Raw genomic sequence first — 18580 nt, 5'->3', positions numbered from 1 at the left:
GTCACACCGAGCTGTGAGGGACACTTGTCAAACAATGCAGTCAAATTAGTTCGGTGTGATTGAGCTGGTCGAGCATCTATCCAGTGCATTATATTTCTGAGAAAGGAAACCAAAGTACTGCCAGAGAGTCTCAATTACTGTGATAAAGCAAAGAGAACCAGGTCCCAGCTTCCAAAAGTGAAGGGTTAACCTCTCCACATCTGTACAGCCACCAACTCTTAAGTTGTGATTGCAAAGTGTGCCCGCTGTTACAATAGCGGGAAAATAACAATACCTGCCACGTAAGAGACCATTTCCTTACGTGTCCTTTCAAATTATGTTAACCACAAATGGCCCGCATTATGAAAAAACTCAGGGGTGTACAACCCCACTTGAAAAAAGTTAGGGAAATGTGTAAAATGTAACCAAAAATACTGATATGTACAATATTTGACAATAGAACAAACATCAGACAACTGGCAAATTGGATTAGTCAAGTAAGTAAATCATTTGGCAGAAGCAACACAACTTAAAAAAGGTTGGGAGACAGAGTTTCTAATTGCAAATATTTACTGTGTTAAGTTTTCAGCCTAAAGTTGTTCCTAACTTTTTTGTGTGACTGCCATTAAATAATTAAAAATAAGCAACCTTTTCAATACATTTATATGTCATGTTATTTTAATATGGACAGATTATTTACACAACATAATCCATTACCAATTCAAAAGCATGTCAATCCCAGTGTAACACTTAATCAATATTTAGTAATAAGATGACAAATTAGGAGTCCACTCAAAAAGATGATCACCACTGTGACTAAAATATGTACACAGCCAAGACAAACAAATAAGTGAATCCCGCTGCAACATAATTGTGGACATCTCCATTTGTCCGCCTGTGCACAGTGACAGAGAAAGCCTCTGGCCTCCACACAGCGCAGAGGGGCAGTGCTGCTCACACACAGCAGCAGAGAGGCGGCCCAGCGCTCTGCAGAGGGAAGCACTTCTGCACAGATCCAGTCACTTTCACGCACCCACTACCTCACTTCACTATTCCATCCACACATGCTCTGAAAGAGCAGACAGCCAGCACACAAGTGTGTGACCTCCCCAGGGGAAGCAGGATCAGCAGAGGAAATCGCACGTAAGCAAAACAAACCGTAATAAAAGACATAAAATCTCACAAACATTGGATTGATCAGACAATTACAACCCATCTGGCTTGTTAAACTCAATCTGCTCACACTCAGGCTGCCACTGCAGGATGTGCTTTTGGACCGCTCCCAGGTCTGCTCAAAGGAAAGAAACATACCACTATACCAGGCTACTGTGATGTACAAAAGCATTGATTCTGTTTATGATATTGTAATGTGTAAGTAACAAATGCCTTAAAGAAGTCAATTGTGTCACTACTAGCCTGTATAGTAAGAGATGCTGTACGTATATATTATTGCAAAGAAAGAAAATCACAATGCACAAATTGGCCTGCTAACTAGTATATTTAAATGCAAGTCTATATGCACGCTAAAATGAAAACATTAAGGTTTAAACAAACCACAGCACACAGAGTGATGTTAATGTGCAGCTTTGTCACTAAGTGGCCTCAGCTAAATGCTGTATTCTCTCTCCAACATGTGCCATTTGTGATGATTCAAACACATAAACCCAAAGCCAAACACAGTCCCTCTCTATAGGCGAGCCCATATCAGCCGGCGCACAATAGTGCACTCAAAGAAAAAACGCAGCGACACTTCGGCTGGGCCAACAAAGGGAGATGCTACGGGCTATGACAACTTCTCACCACCACAAAATGCCGGCTGACAAGCTTTCAGGGCGCGCCAGCTCTGGCAGATTACACAGATCTTTATCTTTTCATAAAACCGAGTGCAGCATTTAAGTGCCAATGACTGAGAATACAATCTGAATTGTAAAGTGTGTCAGTGCCATTACATAGATGTAGGGCCAGTAATGGTGAGAGTAATTGTGTGATGACAGTTTCAGTGCACGGTGACATTCTCCTGGGCATTGTCATCATGGCTGACAGGTAATATGGCTCTTCTGGGGTTTGGGCACATCTTCCAGCACCAGTTTCTTCTTGATAAACACTTGAGCACATCTTTACTTACAGTCACCCACAAGCTGAGCTCTCGGGCCGTCCGCAGGTCTCAGGTAATTAGATGTTAATGTGAAATAATGGAATCATGTCGGGGTTGTTACATAGGCAGAATAGTAGACCTCGCTGTGATCTCAGAGTGAAAAGCACAATTGCTTAAAAATCAAAACATGCTGTCAGCGGCTCACCTAAGCATCAGAAAATGCCCTGCCTTTGGAATGCATTACAATGGTAATTGCTCTGACTAAATTACCTTGTCTAAGATGAGCTCGACTAGACATGGGAGACATGTGTGTCGATTGGCTCAATTTCATGATCATTGGGCAGCTGAAATCAGGGTCTTTATGTGCAAGGAAATCAACGGGAAATTGACATAAACATCTCATCTGAGGCATAACCCTGAATACAGAGCAGCTTGATTTCAGCACAAAGAGCCCCTATAGGTGCTGTATAGAAAATAACATGAGGAAATGGGAAGACCAAGGCCACCTGCCTATACAACGTACATAATACAGTGAAATGGAGCTATCTCTTGTGCTTAGTTAACACTCTAGTGAGCTGGTTCATGTTGTAAAGTGAATTTGTTGTGCATCTTTAACATAGACAAAAGGCTTTGGTCTGTACCCAGGGCGAGCTAAAACAACTTAACGTCACACAATGACTCCACCTCTGATTGTAGCGGAGCCTCTGTCCCATGCGTGCTTCTTTGAATCCGGAGGACAGCCTGTTAAAATGCCTCTCGTCTCTGTGATCTGATGAGGATCACCTTCATGCGTTTGAAAGGTGATTTCCGAACAAAATTGTTTCTCTGAACACACGCTGCTTGAGCCGAGAGCACATTTTTCCAGCATGTTAACAAACATGTAATTTCCATAAACACGTCCAGTAATTGACAGCTTGATTTGGGCTCTGCCAGAGGCTGACAGACACTTGTGTGCTGCTCTAATGCAGGCACCGGCTTAAGGCCTCAGCGGGCTATAATGAGCTTCTCAAGGCTTTGTCTGGATTAGAGCTACAACACTGACAAATCCAGCCTACTGCCTTTATCTTGTTAGAATACAATAAACACTGGAATTCTAAATTATCTGTAAATTAATACAGAACACAAGTCAACCGTTAGTGGGAGCTTCTATTTCTAGCTTCTTGTCTGTTATCGTTTATTTGTAAAGCATCTTTTTTGTGAAAAACTCAAAGTCCAATGAATACTGATCAATCAATAATCAATAGTCAAAGTCAATTTAATGATTTTTGTTTTAATTATTTTTGTTGTTTGTTATATAGTTGTGTTAATTGTGATTTATATCAAATAATGAGAATATAGCAAATATATGGTAAAAAAAAATGTTCACAAATGAAGTATGTTTTCTCCTTTGGTTATAATTTTATTTATCAGCAAAACGGAAATTGTCTGATTTTTTGTTAGATGTAACTGAACATTAAGAAAAGATCAGCTCAAGATGAAAGTGGGAAAGGTAAACTGAATTGGTTTGACCACATTCTCTCTTAAATAAAGAAAACTGTGTCCCCTTTGCTCTTGTGAGTGACGTTTTCTCCTCACTTACCTTTAAGCTTTGTTTTGGTTTGGAGTCCACACAGGGTCACAAGTATTTTGGGTCAAAGTGTGCCTCTCCTTCATACCAGCCTTCACACTAGGGCCTGTTCTTCTGGTGAAAAGCTGTGCTTCAGAGGGAGATGAGTGTGAGCAAAAGAGACCACAGAAAGGACTCTGATAAATCTGTATTGAACAGTGTGCGCAGGGCTGTTAATACATATTAATAGTGATAGGGGTATTTGCAAGTGAATACGCTGGCAAGGGGGATTAAACATACCTCTGTAAAGAAGGGGAGGTATCATCACTCCCATTGCTATCAGATCCGTCTGCGTGCACACTGGCACCAAACACTGAGCCCTTATCTGTGGACTGGGCCTCTCCGGAGAGTTGACAATTTCTCGCTTCGCTGGAGCCTGAGCCGAGCCTGTTAGCGGCACAAAGGCGAGAGGTGGCCTGCATGAGAGCACAAAGCCAGCCTTAGCTCTGGACAGACACATTTCCTTCAGATAACACAGGACTTGTTGGACAGCGCCGCTCCACTGTCCCCTGTGCGGTGTTAGGCCACATACACAACCCGCAGGGTGGGAGAGTGCCGTCAGTATACAACCCCACATAGGCGTAGATTACAACAAGGCACAAGTGGCTCGACCCTCCCCTATTCTGAGCAGTGGCGCTTCATCTTGTTACCTTGAATAATTCTATATTTTCTATGATTCCGGTATTGCTTATATTGTAAAAAGACATTGTTTCAGTACAAAATAGCGAGAGGATACTCACCAAATACAATTGTTATTATTATGTAAGTACATCTATACCATTTTAAGACTCTTGAAATTGTAAAGTATTTAGAAAAAAACTGAGTCATATGTTTATGTACAGTCTTTGTAATGCTTAATTGTCCGTTATTGGCTTGGGGTGAATAGACCAATTTAAATAGCCAGTTGCCACATACAGGCTATCTGGCTTAGAATTTAGAATAGTGTGAGAATAAATGTTGGAATGATAAATGGATTATTTGAAGTTAGCTATCATAGACAGCTTGTTGCTGATTGCCATCAAACCGAATGGAGAAAAGGCAAAACTTTGCAAGTATTTTAGATCCCAATATAAATCAAAAAGAAGCATCCTCGCTCCATTTTACAGAATCCTTAACAAAGAGTGGCATTAGGGAACAAGGGGACATGAACCCAGCAGATGTACTCTGGTCCCACTGAGACACTTGAGGGTCTCGCTGCTGTGGGTGCTATTCTCCAGGAGCCCAGCAGAAAATGTCCCATTTGCCACACTGCTGCTCATGTTAAGCCCAGACAGGATTAATGAGGGGAACATAGACATGACTCAGGCTAAATGTGCTCTGTAACCACACCAAATGTATGCTCCTTAACAAATGAGGCAATTTACATCCCTTTATGTATCTGCAAAAAAAACATATGCACTTCAAAACAACTGTAAAAATGAGGAGCATGTAGTATTTACTGTATACTTATTTTAAACCAGTAACTGGACTTGATCTTTAGCATGAAAAACAGGGCTCTCCACTAATGAACATGAATAGCAAGGATAATGTTTCTACAAACAGGTCAGTGTTAGAGATGAGTAGAGCATCCACTAAAACCAGTGCAGACTTCACTTGCATTGCCTTCAGTGTCTGTGTGTAGTGTGTACACTAGTTTCTGAATGTGAACAGAAAAGATGGAAATGCCCAAGGATAGAACCTAGTGTGCAGTGTCTCACCTGATAAACTGCATACTTGAGTTAGGGGTTGATTCCAGCTTGGATGGATTGATTCATTTTTACAAATCTTTTGTATTTCTGGGTATCTCCTGTGGAAAAAAGCACAAAACATTAAATTTAGAAAAGCAGCAGTGTAAAGCTTTGATGTATTAAAAAAAACAGTGATTTTCCACTTCTTTTTACATCACTTGTTTGTATTAATTAAAGAGCCCAGACTGCACATATAGGACTTGTTTTGCGGTTGGGGCTTCCAGAAGTGGCAAAGAATCATCAGAGCTTTAAGGAACTGAGACCTTGGAAAATCAGTGCCAGAGAATACAATTCGAGGTTCAGTATGCGTTTCATAAGGGAACATTATAGTAATATAGAAAGTATTAAAACATTTGTACTTAAACATCTTAGTTGCCTCACGAACATGTAAGATGTTGTTGAGTGTTGTACTCATGGAAGTAAGACCTAAAGGCATGAGGACTGAGCAGACTACCCCCAAACTTAAACATTTTGTGATATTTAAAACTGATCACCATGGCAGTTCTTGTACTCTTTTGTTGTAGCAGTAGCTATAAAACTTCTCTTTTCATTAATACCTTTGAAAAGAAAAACTGTCACTGCAGCCTGAGTCCGTTTGTACTTGACAAGTGATATTGGATTCCTCATCTTACAGTAGGTCTTGCAGTTGTGGTAATTTGGGCAGAGATGTTGCTGAGACAGCTCTGCCATTGTTTCCCGGGACACAGTGAAATTCTATTTTCAGTTTTTACTTGGTGCAGTAATTATCTGCATTGTTGGTGAGAATAAAGAAAATAAAGTGCATGAATATGTGCCGGTCAATTGGATTCTGTCAGTTCAAGCAGAATTGGGTACACAAGCGCGTGTCTTGCCAGCTTGTAATAACCGTGGTGTTTGCGTGGAACAATTTCCCCTGTAAAACAGCTCATCAGCGGCAGGGAGAGTCTGTCACCCGGAGTACGGAGTGACAAGTCGTCCGCATCTCCGTCTGTTATTAACATGTCTCTTGCGACAAGCTCAATTATCTGACACTGCCCGTAATTTCCATTCCTTTTTCTGGCACAATGTAAAGTTCCTCTCCTTCATTTTCAAAGCTGCTCGTTTTGGATGCGGCAAATACTGATATAAGACATGTGTGGGAGGAGGAAGTGAAGACGGAGCAAAGAACATCTGTGAGTCGGGAGAAGTTGCAGCAGGCCCAGCTCTACACAGGCCTTGATCTTCTCTACATTAGTCATGTAAAGATGCACAATATCTCAATCTCTTATAGAGGGAGCGAGCAATACAGAAATAATGACTGGATGTATGTCTGTTCCTAGAATAACTAGACAGGAAATTGTTTGTCGCAGCAGACAAACTCACATGTCCCTTTGTGTAGGAACAAGTGAATGTCTTGTCCTCAAAACTGGTGTCACAAGATAACAGCATATTGCCTTAAAGTATGTTTTCAATACTTTTGTGAGTGTAAATCAGGTTTATAGATTACTATTTATTTAATAACATAGAGATATTGAAATTAGCTGAAATATGCATTATAATTGATGGAGGGCTATAATCTTCCACAGTATGGCATAAAACGTATTAATGGTGAATGCTACGAAACATGGTATTACCTTTCTATTTCCATGGAATCATGCAGGTGATGTGCCACCTCCAGAAAGTTACATACTGTACCTTAAAGCAATATCTGTTGTTATTATTATTCCTGATTAAAGGTACAGTAGGTAATGTTCTAGAATAACAATATTTCCATGGAAACAAGCAGGATGAAGCACTTCTCCAGGCCAAATAAAAGTCAGGTTTGTGGACGTGGCATCCCCCGCTAATAGTAAGGACACATGTTTACATGTGTTTTTCAGTGCAATAAAAACAAGTAAAAGGATCAGTATGTTTTATTTTTGTCTGTTTTGGCAAAAAGTTACATCAACCATTTCTCATCAACCAGTCTTGACATTGGGGAAAAATTCTTACATGAATACACTAGCTCCATGCTTTTTGCTCATATTAGGATTGGTAGCAAAAGCTTAAACTACTTTTTATGCAGTTTTCAATGTGAGAAGTTCGAATTATGGTGTATTTTGTGAATGTTATGCTTAAGCACCCACCTTAGAGGCCTGCTGGAGGTTACCTTACTGCCTCCAAATGTGATGGTGGACCTCCCTCACCCATGTACAGAGCGACGCCTGATAAAAAGTGAAAATGTTCCTCTGAAGTGAAATATGGCGGAGAGTGGGAGTGTCGGGCTTGCTGTGGGGGAACGCTAGAGGAAGTGGTAATGATGACAGCTCGAACTCAGTGCAGGTGCAGTAAAGCATGGCAGCTTGGTCAATTGCCCAGAACCCATTACTTCTCCCCCGAGACCAACCTTGTAATGTGCAAGGTACTTTCAGTAAAGGATTGACCTATTGTCAACAGCCAAATTTCCCAGGTTTTACATAAAGACACCAAGGTGGGCTCTGAGGTTACAAAGGTAGCATGAGAGTATTTGGTGCTGTTGGCAAACATTCAAGAACTCATAACATCCAATCATTGCAACATGGATGTCCAATATGGGTTTGAATTGACTGGGAATGAAGGGTTGTAATAGGATGGTACATGGACCTTCTAATACAAAAAAGACTGGAGTTCACTTGCATATTATTAGTGAATGTACATTTTTGTTGTTTTACTGTATAACTATGTAAATGGAAGATAGTCTTCAAGTACATAATGTCATAATGAACTTTATATTGCTGTTGGCCTAACACAAGCTAATTGGTTTGTTTGTCTATCTTTCACAACTAAATGTTAAGATTTTGAGAGTAAGCTTTATTGTTATGTGTGGGCCCCTTGACATGTGCTCTATATGTGTTTAAGCAATACACATGTGATATTATGCTTTTTGCTTCTGCACAGGTAACAGATGGAGGGCCACACCAGCTTTACTAGTTGAGTCATGTATATGAGCATGACCTCTCATATCTGACCTATACGTATTGGAGCGATTTATAGTTTATGATTTATTCTGTGGCAGCAATTAGGCTAAACTATTTGTAATGTAGTGAATATAAATGCCTGATTGTGGAGCGGTGAGCCTGAATGAGCCCTACTGCAGTGGGAATAGGATGACCTTGGGAGCGGACTACATCTCTGTCCTGTCTCATCTTCAGACAGCCGCTGTTTGACCACTATCTGGCAGATGCATTCTATCCGACACTTGTAACAATAGTGTAAATGGGAGGAAAATTGAGCTCACCTTAAAGGCGGACTGCAGTCCCTCTTGAAGCGCTGAAAGCCCTGGATGAGCCCGGTGCCCAGTGGCGGCTCCTAGTCCTTGTTTTGCTCCCTGAGATGTGTGTAATCAGAGAGAAAGTCCGGCGCAGATTACAGTCTTCAATCAGTCAGTGAGGAAAATGATATGTACATCATTGTCTGTGGCGCGCATCCCCGGCTCTGTCAGCGTGCATGCATATTACCTGTGTCAAAGCTGCCAGGCACATGACGAGAGACACTGAGAACCATCACCAATCCGCCACTCAGGGGGTCGCCCAGTCCCCGAGAGCCGCCACAGCTGCCACACTCGCCGGGGAGACTCCACTCTGACCTCCGCAATGTTGTTGACACCATTTAATGTACATTTTCAGATCCAAAACGTCTCTGAAATCGCTTTTGAATGGGCTCAGATAACAGCAAGGGCCAGGCTCTTGTCATCGATTGAAAATACTCACCCTCTTCTGACTATGAGTAAGTTTAAACCATTGTCATGTCTGACCTTCAAGTGTTACCAAAAAGAGACAAAGAGTTATTTTGTGCATTTAGTGCAAAAACTATATCATCGCTGGGAGACTAGCTTACAAATTATGACGGCTAATCTCCTCGCAATTGTCTTTCGGCTAAAAAAAACAGGCACACACTGGGATTGAGTACAAAGAGAAGCATAATGTGTGAAATTTGACAGAGGTGTCTCATTGTGGACGATTCAATTTTCACAGCAGGGTCTAAGTGAAACATACATATAGTAAATGCAAAACAGCAGGATGGAAATTTCACAATAAAGACTTTAGATTTTAGCTTCCTGATTTGGAGCAGTGTCAAACTGTAATTTGCCTTTGAAACAAGTCAGCTTAATTTAAAATGGTGCATATAAAGGGATGATGGATTTGCAAGTGCACTATACTTTCCACTTTAAATATCCATCTCAGCTTCAAATGATGACCTTAAATGTATAAAATAAGCACTGGCGGGTTTGCATAATAGTCGCCACACCAGGTATCTAGTCACCTTGACAAGTCCAGGGCCGCGCTGCAATGTCAACACACGCACTTTCCTGTTTGCCTCCACTCTGTCCTGCTGGGGGCTTCAGAGGGAGGTCACCAAATTGTCTCAGAACTAAAAAAATGAAAAAAGAAATAGGCACTGACCTTCTGCTAAATTGGCCACATTGAGTTGAATATCAGGTTATTGAGTTGGTCCATGCTGCGTTTCCTCGCCTGGGGAAAAAAAGAGATATCCGCCATTGTCTGTTTGATCAAGGGCAAGAATGCGTAAGGAATGCAGAAATCTGAAGCACTTTTTGGAGGGTCATTTTCAAATGGTTTTGAGAGGAAAAACACGATTAGACAGCGGCTATAAACAAAATGTTGAGTAAGACGGATAAGTGGTTTTTCGCTTACAGTCTCCAAGCGATTAAATAAAAGGCAGACCAAACATATTGTAAATGAATGTAAAATGCCAACAATTCATTCATGGCACTGTACTTTCAAGTTGTTGATTCCCCGAGAAAGGCAAATAATAGTCATTTTCCAAAATTGCAGTCCTATCCTCCTCCAAAACGAAAACAGTTAAAATTGGGCAGAAGACTAAGAAGCAGCAGTATTTTGTATATCCGGGACAGTATAATGTAATAAGTAATTTCCACCAACAGTTCACATTACCTCCCAATGCTTAAGAACCATAATCCCTATTGCATTTGAATCCCACCACACATACGCTCAGAACGTTATTGCATGATTATAGTGTAGCTCTGCCTCCATGTAGTTATTGTATTTATGCATTTTGCACATGAATTGGAAAAAGAAGTTTGAGGAAGAAGCCAGTACAATTACACCATTCAGCTGGAGTGGGATAAGCCAAAGCTGTCTGTTGTAATGAAAAGATCCAAACAAGTTTGTATAAATAAAAAAGATTTTGAATAATACCTGTCTGTCAGCAAATGCAATTGTGTGCCACAAAAAGTGTAGTGATCAGAAAACCTTCAAAATAATAATTTTAGATAATTACAGCAAACTACAAATTTATAAACACTACCTTTTCAATTCTTCACAAAAGGAATGTTCCTGTTTTTATTTTAATATTCCCAATATTAGTTAAACTAGACAGTCACTGTAATTTTTAACATGCAGATCAAGTCTTACTATTTCTAACTACCCCCCTCCTCCCAGTCAGGCCATATTCCAGTTGGAAGAATTTAAATTTGCATTGTTAGTGATCTTAATGGGTGGGCAAGAAACAAATGGGACTATAGCTTTAGCTGGTCCTGCTTTGAAAAGTCCTCAGAGTAGTTTGAAAGAATCTCATGAAATCATTGTCTCCCTGATATTTTAAGCCTGGTTCCATTTAATTTACTGCCACACAAACCATGAAAGGGGTCAGTTATACAATCAATAACCATTAATATTTCTCAGTGAAGAAAACATTTGCATAAATTGATTCATTATTTCTACTAGTAAGGCTAACCTTTTATTCAGGACTTAAGTTGACCTGAGGTACAAGGCAGGGCCAGTTTGTGAAGGAGTTTGCTTCAGCTGGTGGTCAAAGTAAAAGAACTGTGCCCATGGTCACGCTCACCTGCCTCCTGATGTGTCTCCTCCTTGAAGGCACCAGGAGCACATCCACTTATGGAGCTTTTATCGGCACCGACCGGGGCAGCACACCTCATCCTGGAGAGAGAGCATGACACTTCCTCAGGCAGGTCAGAGGTCAGGTAACCGTGACGACAGACAATTATCCTTTACTCTCTGAGCTCTTCCTATAGGACAAAGCAGAGTTTCAAACAAAGTGTTCACATTAAAATTCACTGTTTATTTATACATTTTTAAAAATCATTCATACTCATGAAAAATGTCCCAATGGTCCTAGAGGTTTGTGTCTTGTGGGTTTCATTCCTGGAGGGAAGCAAAGATTATTACAATATTCAGATTACCGAGCAGGGGAAATTAATTGCGCTAATTAACATACAAGTAAATGATGATACCGTTAACACATTTCATTAACTCAAACTGTCATTCTATGTTCCCGCAGCACTTGGTACTGCATTACAATGAACAGGACTCATTAAATTATGCAAATGAAAGGAAACCGCAAAACGGACTGGATCTCTTTTTTTTTTGAATGGTTTTCTGCAAATTGATAAAGAGTTTAAAAGCATGTGCTCTCTGGCCAGATTTACGAGATAAAGCTTTTCATAGACTGGAGTTTTAATAATGTTCACAGGCTCTAAATCCAGCTAGCCTTTAATACGCTCTCTCATACCACCATTGTTATAACACTAAAAAATAGAAGCACCTAATTAGGGAAATGTCCTAAACACAGATGAGATTAGAGTGAGAAATTGTTTTGTATGAGATATGACTAGAACAAACACGTGTTTCTTTTTCACTAACTGCAAATAATAACTAAGATTTATTTAATATTAATGTTAGTAAGTCTTCCTACACGTAGCATTCCCTGACTGTACTTTACCATCTTTCCTTATGATGAAGTTTACCATCACCTTTAAGCTTAGAGTTAATTTGTCACTGCTACAAACTATTCACTAAGCCTCGTTCTAACGGTTTTTCCGCGCTGTAAACTATATTGCTAAGCTAACTGATGCTAACTGAAAAAGGCGGGACTCACACCATCACTCAGAACATACAGCGCCGGATTGGCTGCTCTAAATTAGGCTGTGGCAGAGGCGTCATCAAAACCATATCATTTGCATCACATTCTTTCGATAAAACGTATTGACTTCTTTGCTTAAATATTTATGTTTACAATTTACTGTTAAAATAACCACTAGAAATTATGGACTATCTAGCCCATTAGCAAACTCCTCCAAGAATTAGAGTAACCTCCTGACTAAGCTTCTGCTGTTTAGTTTTTTTTTTTCTAGAATGCAGTACCCCATTCTTCAAACTTTAAGTGCAGTACAGGTAGAGAGCTGGTACCTTGAATATTTTATGTTGCACTCACTGTAAAAATGCCTCTGAGGCCCCTGTCTTTCTGTTAGCAGCACTTTAAACACAAGGTCAAGGGGTCATATCAGAGTCTGTGAAACCTGCTGCTTTGGCTGTAGTGACATCTACTGGACTAGGGGCCCACAAGGGGTGTTTAAGGTCTACACACAATAATAATTAGTATAAAAAGACCAGTGTAAGAGGCTTAATATTGACGTTAGGTTTGACATTTATGCAAAAAAGTGAGAAAAACCGTCGGTGTTCAATACATTTTTCCAATGTTGAGTGATTTATAATAAACTCATAACATGTCCCAGTGAAGAAAAAAAAATGCATAATTGTAAAGGTCATTCCTATATCACCTGTAAACCCATAACTGAAGGGGATTTGCCTTTAACGATTTCAAGTTAAAATCAAATACAAATGGAGAATGTATAATTAAACAAAATGCCAACTAAACGTATATTATATATCATATAGTGAACATTCATCTTCTATGGAGAATTGGTATAAAGAAAAAACACAAAGATGAATTATATATAAAGAGTATACTGCAGAGTACCATGGCCTGTCTATGAAAGAGAACCAAATAAAGAACAAAGGATGAGACTGGAGTAGCACAGGTAACGTGGTGACAACTTAATACGCCTGAGCTTTTGGTCCATCAACTCTTTTTCCTGTCATCCACCCGGCTCTCAGACAGGTTTGTCTATGATCACAAGTAAACCTGAGTGTTAAATCCAATTTGGCAATAACCTTCATTACATGGCTTTTATATTAAAATGCATGGTTTAATTTGAAATACCCCAAAAAGGTTCTTACAAAAAACATCTGGTAACATACAATGAGCAAGTAAGGCTTTTTGTATTACAAATCAATTATGAAAAGCCTTGTATAAATAGAGATAAGGACAAAAGTTTATAAGCTAAGAATGTAAATTATAACAGTATCCCATAGACAGCTTACAAAATGTTGATTGTTTGATTTGTATCTGCAAAATATAAATTTTAAAAGGACATACAAAATTGAAAGCACAGGGAGTGCAGTGGATGCAAAAAATGCATAAAATAAAAGAAGAATTGTGTGGACGTAAAACAAATACATTATTAACATGATAAAATAAGTGACTCCTCAGGAGGAACATGGAACAAGCTTGGCAACTAAGGCCGTTATGAGAATATATCATAAACAAAAGTCAAAAGAAAGTTGCTCAACTTACAAATAATTTGTGAAAACACTCATCAGATAGATACAAAACAAAATGGCTTCCTACATTTCAAACTACACAATATTATACAAAATAAGGCATTTCCTTGTGTTTACTGCAATGTATTTCCCCCTCAAGTCTCCACTGCATGTTTCCTCTCAGTGAGCACTGAGGATAGACACTGACCCACTACTTTGTGTTAAAATATATATTTATATATGTAGAATTTGAGTTTTTCTTCAAAACATGAATAAAAATGTATGGAGTAAGTCCGTGGGTGGAGTGTAAATCACTCCATGACCTCCGCGGCTGGCACCGTGGTGACAAGCTGGAGAGGGATCTCTGCGTTGGCCAGGATGTCCTGGGCGGCACTGGAGCCCTGCTGGATGTTGGTGAGGATGAGGGTGGTGCCGCCTGCTGTGGTGATGATACTGTCTGAAGAGCCGGCAGACTCCATCGAGGCCACTACCGCGCTGCCAGAGTTCATACCTTTTTTGTTTGAGTGAGTTTTAATGTGCTTCGCCAGGTGGTCGCTCCGCATGAAGCGCTTGGAACATTCAGGACAGACAAACTTCTTCTCTCCTGTCACGCACAAAATACAGAGTGAAAAGTTAGGGCCAGATGTTGAATAGATTTTATGGGTTTGAATATGACACACATTGGGACACATTAAAACACTAAAATGCTGAACAATGCTGGAAGATGCTTAGCAGGAGTTGAGACATGAGGTCCTGGTATGATGTTCCTTTGGGTTGTTACAAAAGCAGCTCATTGCTTCACACCAAAGGCTTTAACCAAAGCAAGAGGTCTCAAGCAGGTTTCTTCAAAGGTTAAATGATTGCTGCAGTTCCTGTGTCAGATTTGTTAGATTTGATGCCTTTGACAGCTTTTTGTCTTGGACCAGTAAAATTACATACATCTTTCTAAACTAATTTGATTTAATCTAGTGTTGTTTTGTGTTATATGCTTGTAAGTTAATATTTTATATGGGAATCCATTGAACTCTTGTTTCTAACATGAGTAAAGACTTTACAGGGCCCAAATTAACACATTTACGTCTGTTTTTGCAAAGTGCAAACATCAAGGGTAAAAGGGGCACCTGTGTGTGTCCTTCTGTGTCTCTGGAGCTCGTCGCTGCGTGTGAACCTCTTCCCACAAAACATCCAGCTGCACACAAAAGGTCGCTCTCCTGAATGCCAACGCAGGTGCGCGCGCAGGTGGGACGTCTTCCCATACACTTTACCACAGCCTGCAATGTGGCAGATGTGTGTCTTCTTTTTGCCCATGCCGGATCCCCTGTGAAACACACATATGGATAGAGAAGGTGTGAATTTCACACTGTGACAATACTGATTTTCATGACCACGACCAAATTATCAGTAATGTCATGATGGGACAAAATTGGCACATTTGGTTAACAGACAGAGTTAACACATGTGATTAGCTGTGACAGAGAGGTAACCTTCCAAATCAATCAAAATGGGGACACCAAGTAAAAAATTAAAAAAACATACATACACCACACAAACAGTGCTGTTTGAGACAGGCTTAACTCACCTTCCCACAGAGTCTTTACAGTTGGGGCAGGTGCATGCCACTCTGCGTAACCTTTTGCCCTCCTGTCCGAGCTGATCGTCCTCCTCAGCCATCCTGACGTGTAAATGTGACAGGTCGCTTGTGTTCAGGGTGGAGTCAGTGCTCAACTGCCAGTCTCCTGTGTCTGGCTCTTCTTTTATCCTGATGCCTGCACAGTAAAAGTGTTAATAACTCAACCATTAACCAAAGGAATCTTGTATAGTCTACGAGTTACATTAACACAACAACAATAATAATAATATATTAACAAATACATTTTAGTATAGCTTTTAGTATGACACCATTTTGGAATAACAGATGGCCATATTGTACATGTCATGCATCACATTTCCCAACATTAAGATATTTTCATGGTATTTACAACTATTTTAAAGTAGACCGTTGTTTTAGTCCCTGTAAAGTAATGTAAATATTGCATAACTTTCAGACAAAAAAACATTTAATAACAGTATGTTGTTATTATTATTATTTGTCTGAAGAGGTTAGTTTTAAAAAAAACATAGTTTTTGTGTTTTTACAAATAAAAAAAATGTACTGCACCTCCAGGAATGTCTGTCTGTGCCTCCTGTGTCACTGAGTTAACAGTGACTGTCTGCAGATTGGGGATAGTCACTTGATTGGAACCCAGTGAGAGCGTCTGGACTGGGGCCAGTGTTATCTGCTGGGGTGGTGTTGTAGGCAGCTGGAGGTTTTGCAAGTTCTGCACTCCCTGCACCTGAAAGGTCTGCCACTGGATCTGACCTGATGGTGTGACCGTTTGGGCTTGGATGATGAAGGTGCCCGGATTGAGTAGCTGCACATTCTGAAGGCCCTGGGCTCCGCCCACAGACTGCACTGCTTGCCCGTTAGTGCTTTGCACAGGCAGCTGCTGCAGCTGGAGGATGGGCTGAGCAGATGACACCTGGGCGCTCTGCTCAGAATTTGGTTGGATGAAGCCTCCCTGCAGAGTGCTGTTTGTGTCTGAAACTGCAGATGACAAGGCCACGTCGGACAGCAGATCTGACTGACTGGATTGATTAGGTAGCGTTGCGGAAGACGTTGGCACAAAAATCTCTGCATTTGTTGTGGTTTCATGCCCTGGTAGTGTCTGTGTCAGCTGGTCTCCGGACTTTGACTGATCCTCTGAAGTCTCCATTGGCTGACTGGCCATTATTAACTGGCCATCAGCTGTGACCCCTGTAGCAATAGTCTGTGCACCAGACAAACCAAGAGAGTCCAAGTCCACACTGTTAATAGGAACAAAAGTAATGTTCCCGGGCAGTCCCATAGGCACATTAGTAACAACCTGACCATGGCTGTTGAACGTGGAGCTGCCAAGTGAAACCCCCTGGATCTGCTGCACATTTCCACTCTGTGATATGAGAGTCTGATTGTTGAGGATGTTTGCTGATGTAACACTACCATCAGGTAAGATCTGGATCTGACCGGAAGCTGCCCCCTCTACACTAGAGGTGGAGAAGCTCAACTGTCCATCTGCAGTCTGTATCTGAGGAATTACTTGGTACTGAATGTTAGGCACTGAGTTGGCAGAAGAGGTGTCAGTTCCCGACGTCACAAAGATTGGCTGTGTCTGAAGGTTTTGCAGAGGAAGAACAAACTGTCCATTTGATGTTAATATCCCTTGATTTTGGATCTGCATCATTGTAGATTCGTCAGTCCCAGTCAGTTGTGAAGAAGTCGCATCTGTTGTCTGCAAGCACAATCATGACCGTGAGACTACATACTCTATATACAACTTACTAATGTTAAAAGATAAGACACGTGTTTTGGGGTGAGCGCCAGTGTGCGATCACGTGAAATGTGTGAAGTTTGGGAGGAGCAACGACTGTTGAATTGAGTCAAAGTAGCAACATAACGAGTAATGAGAGCACGTAGACACCAGCCCAGGACAGAGGGGAGGGGTTTCAAACCAACAAGAAATCTTTCCAAAATTCAAACGTGCACAGCAAACCTCTCTGCAGACCTTTGTCAATGCTAACATTTTTACGACACGTAGAAGCTACACCGATGAGCGGGAAGCCTTACCTGAGAGTTCCTGCTATCCTCCTGTTGTAAAAAGTCGCTTTGACTGCTCTCCACGTCCATATCCGCGGGTTTTAAAGGCTGCTCTGGAGCTAGAATGCAGAAAATTACTATAAGGACGAAGTCGATTTGAGCCAACGTTAGCTAAATAGCCTACACGTTTGAGTTTACGAGAACCAAACATAGCACTAGCTCAAAAAGCTAGCAACTTATAGCTAACAATACAATTATATCTTCTTCAATAAAGTGTTTGTTCTTCCAAATACATTCACTGATATAAGCTATAAAACACCGAAAACTATCAATACTGATTTTAAGGGCGAGCCAATCCATGTCATAAAACTTACCAGCGCAAGTAGTTTGTTGAAGCTAGCAATGCTAGGGATGATTAGCAATATCAACAAGAAGCACCACTGTGGCTCATAGCTGTAGCCTGCTAGCGAGCTAATTTAGCTATAGGATGCCAGAGATCGCTTAGCGGAATAAGAGGACGCATTTACATACCAGTCATTGCGTGACCTGTCGTAAAACAAACAGTCCTAATAGTCACACGTCGCCGTGCATGATCAGACTATATTGATTGTACAACAGTAGTAGCTAAGTGTCAGATTTTTTATTTTGATTGACGGGCAGAAGGTAACACAAAGGGTGGGGCCTGCTCTGTTGACTGGAGCGCTTGCGTCACATACGGAAATCCCGCCGTCCTCAGCAAATGTGATTGGCTGCAGGAATTGCGGTCCATTCTCTCATTTGCTCACTGGTCTGTCAATCACCCTTTGTTGAAGCAATCTGCGTATTCCTCCTGTTTATTAACAGATTTCTGCTTTTCACCAAAGGCTGCATATGCGTGTGGCTGTCATACAGTCTGAGTCAGACATGTGTAGATAGAATAATAAAATAGACTCCTTAAGGCTTAAGTATAATAGGCTACACTGTCTTTATTACATGGTATGTACAGTGCACAATAAAGTTAGAACTGTCTCTGTTTTCAAATATGCATAAGTAAGTACATGCCACTTATTTATATGTGTATATATATATTTTATATGTATGTATATATATATATATATATATATATATATATATATATATATATATATATATATATATATATATATATATATATATATATATATATAAAATTAGTGCTGTTTATAATACAGAAAGAAGAAT

The 18580-nt window shown here is 40.4% G+C and overlaps 1 protein-coding gene across 3 annotated transcripts; it reads right to left on the bottom strand.

The window, feature by feature from the left end:
• Positions 1-13091: 13091 nt before the first annotated feature.
• Positions 13092-18076, bottom strand: sp3a (sp3a transcription factor). Of its 3 annotated transcripts, none has more exons than XM_033986751.2 (6): positions 17912-18076; positions 17411-17499; positions 15926-17075; positions 15347-15533; positions 14889-15085; positions 13092-14371 (listed from the first exon to the last, which is right to left on the bottom strand). In XM_033986751.2, exons 1-6 carry the CDS (start codon positions 17916-17918, stop codon positions 14079-14081), a joined length of 1923 nt encoding a protein of 640 aa, XP_033842642.1. In that variant the 5' UTR covers positions 17919-18076; the 3' UTR covers positions 13092-14078. The 3 variants fall into 3 exon arrangements, with proteins under 3 accessions (XP_033842642.1, XP_055086695.1, XP_033842643.1); XM_055230720.1 differs by lacking the exon at positions 17912-18076 and adding an exon at positions 17755-17901; XM_033986752.2 differs by lacking the exon at positions 17411-17499 and having other exon boundaries at positions 17912-18069.
• Between the last annotated feature and the right edge of the window lie 504 nt (positions 18077-18580).

The sequence above is a fragment of the Periophthalmus magnuspinnatus genome, chromosome 21 (assembly GCF_009829125.3).
Source record: "Periophthalmus magnuspinnatus isolate fPerMag1 chromosome 21, fPerMag1.2.pri, whole genome shotgun sequence".
Taxonomy (NCBI): Eukaryota; Metazoa; Chordata; class Actinopteri; order Gobiiformes; family Gobiidae; genus Periophthalmus; species Periophthalmus magnuspinnatus.
This window is presented reverse-complemented; position numbering and strand designations above follow the sequence as displayed.

Excerpts from the sequence above, each read along its gene's own strand:
- sp3a (XM_033986751.2), bottom strand. Across the intron at positions 17,076-17,410 it reads AGGATAGCAGGAACTCTCAG|ACAACAGATGCGACTTCTTC; the intron begins GTAAGGCTTCCC and ends TTGTGCTTGCAG. Across the intron at positions 15,086-15,346 it reads TGTAAAGACTCTGTGGGAAG|GGGATCCGGCATGGGCAAAA; the intron begins GTGAGTTAAGCC and ends TGTGTTTCACAG.